This window comes from Saccostrea cucullata, unplaced genomic scaffold (assembly GCF_032062105.1).
Source record: "Saccostrea cucullata isolate Sc308-1 unplaced genomic scaffold, CSIRO_AGI_Scuc_v1 ctg305, whole genome shotgun sequence".
NCBI classification, from domain to species: domain Eukaryota; kingdom Metazoa; phylum Mollusca; class Bivalvia; order Ostreida; family Ostreidae; genus Saccostrea; species Saccostrea cuccullata.
Window position 1 is genome coordinate 850,669 of NW_026938238.1, and position 14,361 is coordinate 865,029.

At 35.6% G+C, this 14,361-nt stretch overlaps 1 protein-coding gene across 1 annotated transcript; it reads right to left on the reverse strand.

Annotated features, from left to right (window-relative positions):
* Positions 1–33: 33 nt before the first annotated feature.
* Positions 34–7,779, reverse strand: LOC134249701 (uncharacterized). The gene is made up of 9 exons (XM_062732046.1): positions 5,560–7,779; positions 5,179–5,481; positions 4,803–5,093; positions 4,594–4,683; positions 4,314–4,458; positions 4,070–4,209; positions 3,428–3,510; positions 1,519–2,660; positions 34–535 (listed from the first exon to the last, which is right to left on the reverse strand). The coding sequence occupies exons 1-9, from the start codon at positions 7,748–7,750 to the stop codon at positions 148–150; spliced, it is 4,773 nt and encodes a 1,590-aa protein (XP_062588030.1). The 5' UTR covers positions 7,751–7,779; the 3' UTR covers positions 34–147.
* Between the last annotated feature and the right edge of the window lie 6,582 nt (positions 7,780–14,361).

The following is a 14,361-nucleotide window of genomic DNA, read 5'->3' on the forward strand; positions in this document are numbered from 1 at the left end:
TTTCCCGGTTGAACATTCAGAATAAAAAAGCAATAGAAATGCAAGTCAGTTTAATACTAGTCAACACAAATTCACATTTAGGGTACAAGCTCTGGTTAAATGTGTGAAAAAATAAAAGTTATTAAATTCGCTTTCTTGTCGACAGTTTTATGCCTGCGAGGACTTTGGACCGTCGTGGCTCATCCTTTCCTCCATACGCCCCCTCTGTAGGTGAGGCGGAAGACTCTTTCCAACAGCAGAACTGTAATATGACAAGGGTGTCAACATGGCCTGGATCTGCTCCTCCGACAACACAGTTCTTCTGCTTAGTTGGTTTTCGTCTATATTGAAATCTTGATCATTTTCAATTTCATGCAGGCTTCCAGATCCACCCTTTACCTCATGCCCTTTAGTGCCAAGTCGTTTAAAAAATAACCGCTTGTTCTTTGTTTCCGTAGCGACAGAGTTGGCTGGTTGTGCTGTCGATAACTCAGCAGTTAATGTATCTAGTGGAAAGTCCTTTGGCTCAGAGTTCTCTCGAGTCATATTTTCATCCCTGATGGAAACAAAATTTTAATTAATTTAAAATGTACGAAAAGGCTATGATTAAACATTTGAAAGTATACTGGTTAGTTGCCCATTTTTTCCCTTCGGATTCCTTACAAATAATCGATGCAGTGCAAATCAAGAAGAGCTCGCATGAATGGACACGAATATGTTTTTATTTCTGTAATTATACCGTTACTGAATAGGTTAATTGTATGTTTGTTTCTTGTTTAACATCCCTCTCAAAAATTTTTCACTTATACGGAGACGCCACCACCTGTGGGAGGACAGCAAATTTTGACCAATACTCGGCACTTAGGGCCATTGAGCAGTGAAATCACCCTCAGGTCATATAGATTCAAATTTGTGCCTATAATGACCCAAAGGGATAGGGTTGAACAATCTTTTACCATAGGGATATATGGGAACATTCTTTATATAAAAAAAAAAACAACAGCATTTTGTCATGTAGGTCATAATTGCATGGAGACATCTTTAGGTAGTGTAGATTCAAGTTTCTTTTAAATCATGACCCTAAAGTTAAGGGTGGGCCTGTGATTGACGAGTTTATTCCTAAGAAAAATTCTTCCAAAATATTCTTTTCAAGTACAACAAAGTATTGATTATTCATATCAATATGAAAGCATCCTCAGGTGGTGTGATTTCAAGTTTTTTTAAATCAAGACCTCCGGGGATGGCGTGGAACTAAATGTGTGATTCATGTTTTACAAACGAATGAATAGGAAGAAATCAAAGAGCGAGGCCTTCGTTATGCAGGTGAGCGCTGTGGTCTAGGGGCCTTTCGTTTAAATAAAAACTGATGACAGAAGGAAATAAAGAAATTATGAATATAAGTACATGTAATCAAAAGGTAAACAACTTATATTTTGGACTGTTTAACGCCTGCATAGTTACCACGAAGCCCTTACTCGTCTCACAAAATATGCATAAGATAATCATAACACTTTTCCAAATAAGATACCGGCAACTTACCAGATATTAATTGGTGCAATTTTGTTATTCAGAGGTCGTTTTTGAATGCATCGTCGGATCAGAAGGACAAGTGTAGCCACAATAACAGTGAAACCTATGGCAAGACCAAAGGATTTAGGACCATTCAAGATGCATTCGTACCGTCCAATCAAATTGTTACAGTCATAAAAAACAGAACAGGGATTTGGAACGCATTCGTTAATGTCTACTTGACACCAGTCACCTCGATATCCTGGATAACAATCACAACGGAAATTTTCGAAACTGAAAGCTCGTGATTTGTCCTTGCAGGGAACATTACTTTTATTCGCACAAATACCATGGATACAGGGATTAATTAAAATGTAAGTACTGATTCTAAATTCCTTGCTGAAAGAAACTTTTCCTCCGTCAAATTCATCATGAGCACGGGCTGCAAACTCTGCAATCCCACTGAATGATTTGTGTATATCTTGCTTGATGCTATATTCCCTATGAACGCCGTTATGACCAAAATTCGCCACATTGTGCCGTTGTTGTTCAAGCACGAAATGATTATTGGGGGTATTATTGTGCATAGTCCCTAAATGTACAGTGTTATTGCTATCAATATCGTCCAATATGAGAATTCCATAGAAGATATGTCTAGTTTCATTTCCATTCAATAGAACTTCCAAGGTGATGTTATTTTTGGTGCATTTCATTTCATGGTACCTTTGTTTAAATGATAAAATAGGTTCATCATTTTGGGGAAGAACTCTAATTGTGATGTTTTTTTCGATTTCGAGAGGCGTCAATGGAGATGTGACATTGACTTCACGGACTCTCACGGTTATGACGTCATCCCCATAGAAATCACGATGAGAGAGGTAAGTTAAGACACCATTTGATGTGAGGTTGGCCGATCCATGTTTTGGTGGCATAGTTAATCTGATAGATAGTGAGTCATTCTCTGGATCACCCATCTTGATCAACTCTGACGATGTTTCATCTTCTTTGTACTGCATTTCAGTTGTTGTAATGAATGGCGGGTTATTTGGGACGGTCTTTGATACCTTTCTTAAAGCAAACATTCTTGGGGATTGCATTATTCCTTTTTCAGCTGTGCTCCGTTTTTGCCTCCCTTCATGCCTCTTGTCAACGAGAAAGATATCGCCGCATACCTAAATTCAAATTTGAAATTCCATCAAATTGACATAAAGAAGATCGGTGTATTTGTCGTGTGTAATTGTGTGAACGAATCATTCATAAATTAATTGTCCTTTCAATATGGAGATTCCATGAGTTGACCACAGCTGGGCAAACTTTACAAAGAAACCACATAGGAAAATGTTATGTCACATTAAAAAATACAGGGAAAAATCGTACTAGAACTCTATTAAAGACGTCTTGTATTAACACATTTAGATACAATAGTATAATTATACTTCACAAAATAAATAATCAAGCATTATAATATAAAAGGGTATAAATAAATGCAAATGTATTTAATAGAAGTGGTTTGGGGTTATTGCTTTTGCTCATGGTACAACAGAAAAAATAGAATTTTCATGTAAGTTCAATTCAGTAAACCGAAATTAATTCTGAAATAAATAAAGACATTTTAATTTGTAAACAAACCAGCTTTGCAACCTTGTACATATTAGCCATAATATGAAAAAAATCCCTTACCTTCATCAAGGAATCTGATACAACGACACTTTAATATCACGTGATGGAACAATGAAATGGTACACAGAACTCTTAAGTTGAAAGAGATAAATTCATGTCGATTATCAGTCAGAAAAAAATGAATTTTCATGTAAGTTCAATTCAGTAAACCGAAATTAATTCTGAAATTTTTTATTTATCACATTTTAAGAATTAGATAACTTGGATGACTAACGTTTTAACAATTAAATTATAAGATGACCATAATAAAAATAAAAACCTCTATTGTCATTGTTCCTGTCTGGTAATCAATGACTGATGATGTCTCGCAGTTTGTCTCAACATCTTCCCATTTCTCATTTTCTATTTGAAAAAAAAAATATATATATATATAAAGAAATTACTGAGTTTATATATCTCAGTTAATTCGATACGTAAGAGCATGCTCTATGTATGAACAGTTTTTTAAAACGAGGTAAATTATTGTAAAACAAGTTGATGAAACAAGAATTTCAGCAGTCGCCTTTCACGTCATCATTTCGTAACTTCTATGGTCGATACCATGACCTTGTCAGTAAATACAATCTATCATTGAGTCAAAAGCTGACTGACGTTTTTCATGCTAATTGTTAGTCCATTATTTATACACTGAATTGACGACGGATTTTTCTGTTATCTCAATATCATGACAAGGAGCACACGGCGGGTGTGACCGGTTGGCAGAGAATGCTCACTCCTTCATGGCACCTGATCCCACCCCCGATGTTTGGATGTCCGTGTTTCCTCTGCTCCTGTTTTGTATTATTTAAGGGATTTTTTTTATCTTGAAAACTGTTCGTTATCTTCTATGTTTCTTTAAGGTAACATACAGTTAACAACTTTAGCACTTTCATTATAATCTTCAGACATAAATGTGACGTACCTTTGTTCCAGAAGATCAAAAGGGGGCGCTCCTGATTGACATCGTATTTGTGATGGTTGAATGGCAAATCTAATATAAACTTGGTCTCGATATTCGTTATTGGTGACAGGTAAAACATATGCTCCGTATTGCCAATAAATCTGTTTTCAAAGCATTCGGAATAAACACTCTCGTTCAAGAAAATGAAAAATGTAAAAATATTTCAGAAACTGATTGCATTTTACATTGTATATTCATTGCTTACCTTTTCTGAAGAATTCTTTCAGTGTTGTTCTGAGTATCAGTTGGATCCACTATATAACGCTTATAACGATCAGAAGCTGCAGTACCATAATCACGCATGACATCGGACTTTGAAAGCATTCCAGCAAGAATTACATTATCTTTACCTTTAATTGAAAATATTAAGTTTTGAAACATATAAAGATAATTTTAGGCTTTCAATCTAGATAACTTTACATAAAGGAACAGATTTAACGATTTTTGAGTGTCAAAAAAGTGGTGGTAAACAACCTAATCATTACCAGTAAAAGACAATGCAGGCATTAAAGTCACTGGATCTTTTAACGTTTCCTTTGTTGTTTTGGTAAAATCAATCTGTTCATCTTTGTCACCTGTAATTAGTTCATCAATCAGAAATAAAAATCGGAAATAAACATTTTCCTTGATAATTATATTTGAGTAAAATGCAGTAATGTTTTGACATTCCAAATGCATGTATTATTGTGCTTACGAATAACGCATGTCGGTTTAGGATTTACGCTGCTCGACAGATGTGATCTCCCAACAGCAAACAATTTAATATGCAAACATAATCCTGGCTCCATATTGAAGAACGACTGGTTTGGTACATCTTTTTGATTAGTTTTGTTTTTTGAGGCAAAAACACCCACTGTTGCATTTAGAGATATATCATCAATCAAAAGTTCACCATTCTGAATAGATGCTTTCTTGGAGTCCGCAAGCCCAACTTTTATTCTTGGAAATATGTCGTCAGTATCTTTCTCAGATCCAATTTGCCATTCTAAAGTAGATGTAAGAGTTTACATGATATGTATACTTACACAGTTACAAAAGGCATATTTCTATAAATTTAATTTTATTCTTACCATAAAATTCAACGTCGTTTGTTCCATTTTGCCATTGAAGTCCAATTTCGTTGGTTGACAATGAAACATCGAAAGTTTCTTCATCATCTTGAGTAAACATGTTTTGCACAATTAGATTTTCGACATTAGGTGGGGATAGTTCCACTATAATATTGCAGGACCCCTTTCCGACCATACCAGCAGAATTCACAGCCCTTACAGTAATATAATACGTTTTACCGTGTTCCAAAGGAGTCTTCAGATTAGAGTATAAAAACTTCCTTCCTTTTCCGACTGGTAGGTCACTCAATATGTCATTATTTTCTGCAATCAATTAATTCATGAGAAACAAACATTCAATAAAAAGAAGAATTAAGATGTAAAAAATATGTATCTTCATACCTGGTGATGTGCCAGCATCTATTTTATAGTCGACAATTTGACCAACATCTTCTTTGCAATCCCAGTAGGCTCTTAAGCTATCATTTGATCCCTGATATAGAGAGGGTTCCTCTGTTGATGACAGGGGATCGACACATCGGACATAATTAAATTCTGGTGGGGTGTTATCAATAATTACACCCTTAGAAGCGGAATGAGTAGTGATGCCTGCAGAATTGACAATTAGAGTATGGATGAAATAAGTTGTAGAATCGTATTGAACGGCGCTTCCATTTGTCCTGTCACCAGACATTTTTGATGCTGTCAGGTTAAGATTTTCAATGGTGAATTGCAATATTTCAAACTCTGTCATAGAGGGCTTGCAATCTTGCCTACATCCAATATTACAATTTTCAGTACATTTCTGGCAGAATGAAGCATATAACAAATAATCATCAAATGAAGTATCTGTCTCATTCTCATACTCAGACACCTTAACCCAAAACTCTTGAATAAAACTGTCCTTTTCAAAAAATGACGACCCGAACATACAGGGCTTGTCAGCCGGAATCGGTTCTTTCATTATCTCTATGGTACTACTAGCTTCAAATGCAACAGGAAAATCGATATTTTCTATAGGTGGCACGTATTCATTTTCGTTCCAGTTATAGACACCAAATGTTCCATATTCTTCAAATCGCAAGCCATTAAATTCTGCAATCTGTTCAGATTGTATGAAATATTTAACATTCCAGACATTTTTTCCAACAAATGTGCTGTTTGTTAATTGGATGGTATATTCTACATTTGAAACGGTTGGGTCAAAGTCTATTGGTATTTGTCTAGATGTTGAGATGTACTGGTCGAATACCCATACGAAAACAAACCACTGCTTATCTTTTGTGTATCCTGGTATGTGAAATCCAATGCCAAAAATATCGTTTAATCCTAAAACAGAACTCTTTTCGACATTTGATGTATGGTTTATATTTTTGGACATGCCGGAGTTCACTGTACTTTTATTCAACATTTTCGAATCATTTAACATTTCCATATTGGAAGTTTCAAAATTTGTTATGTTTGAAAAGGAATCAGATAAAGTATTGTTTAAATCATAATCGATGTCAGTTTGATTTTCTTTAACTTGAAAATCTAATTCTTCTTTAACAAATTGACTTCCAGTTGCAAGAAAAATTGAAGTCACCATCTGTTTACCTCTAGCAGTTGTGAGTTTACTGGAATAATTTCCTGCTATTATTTCTTTCTTTATCGATTTTACACCTCCTTTAATGATGCCACGTAAATTATCATCATGACGGATTTCAATTTTCACTTTTGAATCTGACGTAATGACACATTCAGTTCGGAAACGTCCTTTCATAGGTTCCAGTTCATTTTGTGCGTCCAATGGTCTTTGACTTTGACACTGATATGCCATTTCGGAATGTGCTAATGCGATTGTTCCATTTAATTTATCTGTAAAAGGCTGGAATGCAGCTTCTTTGAACCAGCTGTCACCAACTTTAACTGTTCCTTTCGTCGGTGGAGTTGTATCGCATTTGATGTATTCCGACAAACTTGAAGTCTGAAGTCCAGCTTTACTTTTAGCTGTCACTTTGACAATGTATGTTTTAAATTGCTTCAGAGATAATTCATAAAACGTAATTTTGTTCTCAGTTTTGACAGTTACAGCTTTTTCTGGTGTATGAATATCTGTATTTTTTTCTGGGTCACTACCGTCATCATAGCATGTTGTTGAAGAATACAACTTTATTTCATATTCCAATATACCAGATTCGTTATCTTGAAATCCATTCCATTCAATAGTTATCTGATCATAATGTTTGATGTAAACAATATTATCAGAATATTTTCCTCGGATGGTAACGTTTCCCTTTTCAGGGGGTGATGTGTCAATAATGACCGCTTTGCCAGTGCTTCCAACACATTTGCCTGTAACATCTGCCGCAATAACAGTGACGAAGTAACTGTGACCGTGAAGAAGAGATAACTGTTTTAAATCTTTGAAAGTGTCTTTCCCCACTCCTTCCATCTTCTTGGTGTTAAAAACCTCATCGAAATCCCTAAATGTATAACAGTCATGTGTTCCATTAGGATATAATGGCGGTCTTGATGAAATACCAACCTCAAAGTGATCAATTCCCATATCTGCCTCAAAGCCTGACCAGGAAACGGATATTTTGTCAGTCATATATTGGGCAGCATTATATTCGATATTACCTTCTGTTAACACCTCTCTGAACCCAACCTTAATTCCATCAGAAATCCCATCTTGGAAACTTCCAGCTTGGCTATATGCCCGAACTGTTGCGTAATATGTCACAGTTTTTGATGTAAGGTTAAGTCCTTTGAAAACATAATTGTTTGAAAGTCCTGCGTCAAGAAAATAATGAACATTACTTCTAGTCTCTTCGAATCGAACATCATTTCCCAGAGCAACCTCGTACCTGACAATTCTTTCTGTTGGATCTTTACAATTCGGTTTACCAAATGAGTCCCAATTGATCTGCAATTCGTTAGTTGACTCTTGATAGTCCAAATCGTCGTCCGATCCATCCCTCACGGTTGCAGGGGTTGGAGGTTGAATTTTTACAGCCAGACCATTGGATCTACTCTCACGAACCCTTCCAAGTGCATCAATGGTTCTAATAATGTTTATATAAGTGACGCCATTTTGTAGGTCTATTAGATCCGAATAGAAATGATGTAAGGCGGATGGCACAGGTTGAAATTTTTGAATGACTTTACCGTCGATACTTTCCACTCCCCATTCAACCGATTCGATGTGACAATTATCTGAATATCGCCAATTCCCCTCAATGGAAGACAGTGACTTTTGGTAGTCTATATCAATTTCCGTTGGACCATCATAAACATACAGTTTGGGATTTGGACTTATAATGACTGGATCGGATTTCACTTGTCCATACAGCCCTGCTTTATTGAACGCCCTTACAGTCACTACGACCCTACTTCCTGTTATCATATCAAGATTAGGAATTAATATGACGTCATTTATAATCCAATTACTAAATTTGAGAATATTGGTAGATTTTCCACCACACCCAACAGCTACTTGATACCTAGAAGAAAAAATGAAAATAAAACAGGTAGTCAAACAACTAAAATACTAAAATCTGGTTTAAAAAGAGAATTCAAATTAATTTCATTTCACGCTCATATCAAAACTAAATGGTTTTTTTTAATTCTCTATAAGTTTCTAAGAATTAATCTTTACATAGTAAAAGGGAAGGATATTGTTTTTGACCTACTAGTATTACACGCCTAAATTTTAGCAATTATCTTTTTTCCCATAATCACAACAAAAATTATCCCTTACTAGTTGCCACATATTGTCTTCATTTGCAATAAATTTACAATTAACTCGAGCATGTAGTGACTAGGAGATGACCCCCCCCCCCCCAAACCTTACACATGTAATTAGGAAAATGTGTTCAGTAAATAACTTTTAGAATAAACTCAATAAATTGTTAGGCCATTATTTACACACTGAATTGTGTAAGGATTTTCCCGTTAATTTCCCGATCATGCCAAGGAGCACAGGCCGGGTGCGACCAGTCGGCAGGGGATGCTCACTCCTGCATGGCACTTGATCCCATATCTGATGTTTTGTAGGTCCGAGTTTGTTCAGCTCCAAAATTTTTCATTCTTATCAAATGGATTCTTGTACTTGAATAGTGTTGTGTTCATTATCTCCACATATTGCATATAATGGCCATAGGTCTGTTTGTCTTAAAGATAAGTTCATAACTCAGCCATGATTTCGTTTTAAATCATAACTCTGGTTATACTTTTTATTGATTACAATAAAAAAAATTAAAAACATTGCTTTAAATATTGTTTTCAAGAAAGTTCTATCGGAAGGCTGAAATCGAGCAGGGAGACAGCTTTCTAGTAGAAAAAGAGAAGGATAACGGATAGTGATTGATCTCAAAATAATCTTTAAACAATAAAAAATCGTGGACTTGGAATAAAAACGGCCCCCTGAACTTCCATAGGACTCCATGGTGTCTTTTTATCACATTTATTTGAATTTATAAACTGAAAATTACTGTTGTTAATTAAGCAACTAAAAAATAATGTAGTCATAAAATTAATGTAATATGGAGATATCGAATATTAATCAAGTTAAAAAGTCAAATGAAAAATACAAATTGGGAGCAGAGTAAACATTGACCTCTAAAACACCAGAAAACGATGAAGTGCCATATGCATGGAGTAGTAGGCATTACCTGTTGACCGATCACATCTGCTGTGTGTGTATTCCTTGTCATCGTGCAAATGGAAAGTTTATATACAATCGATGACTGTTTTAAGATTCTTTTCCACTTCAAAATGGAATAGTTTACCTTATATTCTTTTCATCCCCCGAAAATATAAAGGTACCATAAGAAGAATATGTCCCAAAGCTTCAAGACATACTGAGTAATCAATAACGATTTTCTTAAGCAAAAGTGTAAAAATGCTGCACTAAATGTTTTAGATTCGAATAATTATTTTTATTTTAAATAAAATCAACCATATTCTTCATGATGTTTTGGGACTTTTTTTTACTCTTTTTTTTACTCTTTACTTAAAATCATAAAATCATAAAACAAGTTTTGGATGATGGAAAACCAAACCATTGCCTTGGAGGATTGTGACTTATAGCAATACGTAGTGCTTAACATAATTTCAGATTCAGTACTGCTCCTAATATAAGATATACAAACCTGTCAATTCCAGATTCAGCATCTCCCCAGCTGGCAACTCGAGCTTCTAAATATGTCTGGGGAATTTGGCATCGTTGAACGTTTCTTGATGCATTTGTTGCTGCAGTTGTGGTCACAATTTGTACAATTCCTCCAGATGGTGGAGTTGAATCCACGACTATTTTGAAAGATTTGTAAGTCTCTAAACCAGCCAAATTTTGCATTTTAACTATTATATGAATATGGGCAAAGTTGTCATTCTTTAACCTCAAGCGAAGATCTCGAGTCCAGCTTCTCGTCAGTTTTGAAAATGTATGGAATTCTGATATATCCGGATAGGTTTCGTTCCTACCGATGCCAATAGCAGTGTTTGCTAAAACACTTTCCCATTCTTCTATCATAGCCCAGGTGCAGACGACTAAAGACTTACGCAAAGAAATAAAGGGAGTACATGTGAAATTGTGAATTTCAGGAGGAGTGGTATCTATAGTAATCGGAGGTGAAGACGTAATCATTTCATTTCCAGCTTTATCCTTAGCACCAACATTGACATAAAATGTTTGTCCATGAGACAATTTCAAAAATCCACTAGGAATAAAATTGTCCATGGTGTTAATTTTCTTCGAAACATCTTCTTGTTTTGGAAGGCTTCCAATCGACCACCACGATTCTGAGATCTTTGACGAATCCTTGATCTTCCACTTTAAATTGACAGAATCCATACTGGTCTGATAGAGAGGCATTGAATTTGGCGTAATTGTGTTTTCTTCATAGCTCATACCAATCTGCGGTTTTGTGGTGTCTAATTTGATACCATCGGAACAAGATATGACGTATTCACCCATTGGGCAATTGAAACCAGTTTTTGCTCGAACAGTTATGAAATATGTGGAACCCTCGTATAACGATACATGTATTTGAGCCTGACCAAAGGTTTGATTATGCATCACAATTCCATAGTCGGTAAAAGGTAAAACATCGTAGGTAAATGGCTTGTATCCAATGGCCCATTCATACTGAATAAGATTACACGCCTCACTTTCGAACCCATTGAAAGACATGGCTAGTGATGTTCTATCATAGGTAAAGTCTTCATCGGATAATGCTTCACGTCCATCGAACACGGTTCCGGGTACATTACTCTTCATTACGTAAACTGGTTTAGAATTAGCTTGTAATGACAACAAACCTGCTCCATTCATTACTTTTACCATTACATAGTAATACTGGATTTCTGTGTCACTGATCGATGAAGGAGTTAAGGAAAGGCTATAATAAAATCGAAAGAAAAATAAAGAAGAACCATGGAGACCTTAAAATTATTCAATATGAGCAATGTCATCATATTAAACAATCAAAATGTTATTAGAAAAAGATTAAATACTCAGAAAGTCGCGCCACATTTCCATCTTCAAATTCTTTGAACCCGTTCGTTATTGACGTGTCGTTAGTATTGAGTCCAATTGCTACCCATGCCTTCACAATTCCACTCTGATAGTCTGCAGCTCTCCAGCTGACTGTCATCGCAGACTGATCTGCATGCATCACTTTTCCATCTTCTTCTTCCTCCTCGACCCCTGGTAGTCCGATATGAACCTAAATATGTCATTATACATTACATATCTTAGTTCTTAAATCTAATATTTATCAAAACTGTTCAAAAATTTTTTTTTTTTTATAAATCAGGCGTTAAAATCAAATATACACAATCAGAGTTCAAAATTTTGCCGAAATGCAGTACAAACTAGAGGTACTGTGAGCAATGAGCTCTCTAAATGATATCCCCACCTCTCATATGATTATATTTGCAAAGTGCATGTTCTGCTCTGGGAAACCCGAAATAAGTGTCAGAACAAAAAGTAAAATAGGAGGTACACAATGGCATTATGTAACAAACATTCTATAAAAGTCTCATTTAATTTCATTCATTGGTATAGGAGGAGTTGCGGATAAGATATGGGTACCCAATAGTGAAACAGACAGATGGATGGATGAACGGACGTACAGACAGACGGAAGGACGGATATCCCGATCACTATATACCCTCCCACTTTTCAAGCGGGGGTATAAAAAATATGTCATATATTTCACAAGCACACTCATATACTGAGTATAACAGTTATAATAGGAGTACATCTATACAAAAGGTTTTAAGCAAACGGGTCTCTCTGTAGTTTATTTTCTTTAGTTATATTTTCAACACTGTTGTATCATCTAGTCTGGAGGATGAATATTAAAAAAAACCTAGAGGTACTGTGAGCAATGAGCTACTAAATGATACCCCCCCCCCCGCTTCCCATAATGTCAATGTTTCGCTATATATTGTTTTACGGTAATGTGTAAAGAGGAATAACTCGTCGTATCAAATGTTATCCAGAAGCCGGCATATGTGACGTCATAGGTAAGAATATAATGACAATGTCCATGTTTTGCTATGGGAAACCTAAAAGACAAACGTTAAAACAGACTACACTAAATTAGAAAGTTTCGTGTTAACATGTGGATAAGCAATGCGACTGACAATTGGCAATTGATTCTGCTAATGTGAAATACCCAACTATTAAAAATAAATCTCCGTGAGACGCTTATCCTGTCTCTCAATTTTTCATCTACAGATTCAACCAACCTTATGTTTGCAATGCAAAACTTGTAACTTGTTTTTTTTCTTAATTAGTCAAAAACTGTAGATAGAGTAAGACACTTTGAGAGACATTTTTGAAAGATTATTATTTGTTGCTCTATTCTTTTTATAGATTTATAGACAGAGAAGGTATATCAACAAGGCACAAATTGCGATGATGATATTGGAATGCTATACTTTTTGTGTCTATGAACCAAGCTACAGTGGATGTAACGATTCTACACGATTGGTTTGTCAACAATAACGTTGCAGCCACTGTAGCACAAAACATTTTTTTAAATGTTCTTAAAAATGTTCATAGTGGGAGAAAACAGAGAGAATGCAAATATAAGAAATTGAATTTACCTGTGAGATGACTGGAGCTGACGTATCAATTATCACGCCCTCTGATTCATGTGATACAGGCATGTCGGCATTATTGAAAGCAACAATTTTGACGAGATACTTTCTTCCATTTTGCAAAGAAAGACCAGATAAAGTAATATTTTCTGCATTGGTACAAATAAAATCTTCGTTTGTCGGGTAGAATTTAATTTTCATTCCTTGATGCATTTCAAATACTGTAAGACGATATTGTTTTATGCCTGACTCTGGATCTAAGAATTTCCAGGCATATGAAAGGGATTGAGAGTCACTTTGATAGGATAGTCCATTTTTTGTGTCATGAATGTATTTCAAATTTGGCGGGGTTAGATCAATGATAAATCCACTTGATTTCATTTTCACTGACAATCCGGCTCCATTATATGCTGTGACAAGTGAATAAATACGATCTCCTTGAGCAAAACTCATCGAGAAATCATCCAACGCTTTTTTAATACCAACGTCAAAAGTTCTAGCTTTTACATCATTTACGAAAACATCTACAACGTAATGATTTATTTCACTTTCTTCATCTGAGAAGTTTCCCCATCTTGCTGATATCAAGGCAGATTCAGAGGAGAAATTCTGGTCCTTTTCTGGGTCATCTCCATCATTAACCCATCCAGCGTTTGGTTCAGTCATATCCACAAGAACTACAAAAAAATCCAAAAAAATAAAAAGTAAACATTTTTAGCTCACCTGAGCCGAAGGCTCAAGTGAGCTTTTCTGATCACATTTTGTCCGGCGTCCGTCTGTCCGTCTGTCTGTCTGTCTGTCTGTCTGTCTGTCCGTCTGTCTGTCTGTCTGTAAACTTTTCACATTTTCGACTTCTTCTCAAGAACCGCTGGGCCAATTTCAACCAAACTTGCCACAAAGTATCCTTGGGAAAAGGGGATTCAAGTTTGTTCAAATGAAGGGCCACGCCCTTATTCAAGGGGAGATAATTGGGAATAAATGAAAATTTAGTGGCATATTTTAAAAAATCTTCTTCTCAAGAACCACTGTGCCAGGAAAGATGAAACTTATGGGGAAACATCCTCAGGTAGTGTATATTCAAATTTGTTCAAATCATGACCCCCGGGGGTA

Coding starts and splice junctions, on each gene's coding strand:
- LOC134249701 (XM_062732046.1), bottom strand. CDS start 7,750: ATGACTGACAAAATATCCGTTTCCTGGTCAGGCTTTGAGGCAGATATG. Junction 2,661..3,427: donor CAGGAACAATGACAATAGAG/GTTTTTATTTTT, acceptor ATTTGAATTTAG/GTATGCGGCGATATCTTTCT. Junction 536..1,518: donor ATTGCACCAATTAATATCTG/GTAAGTTGCCGG, acceptor TGTTTCCATCAG/GGATGAAAATATGACTCGAG.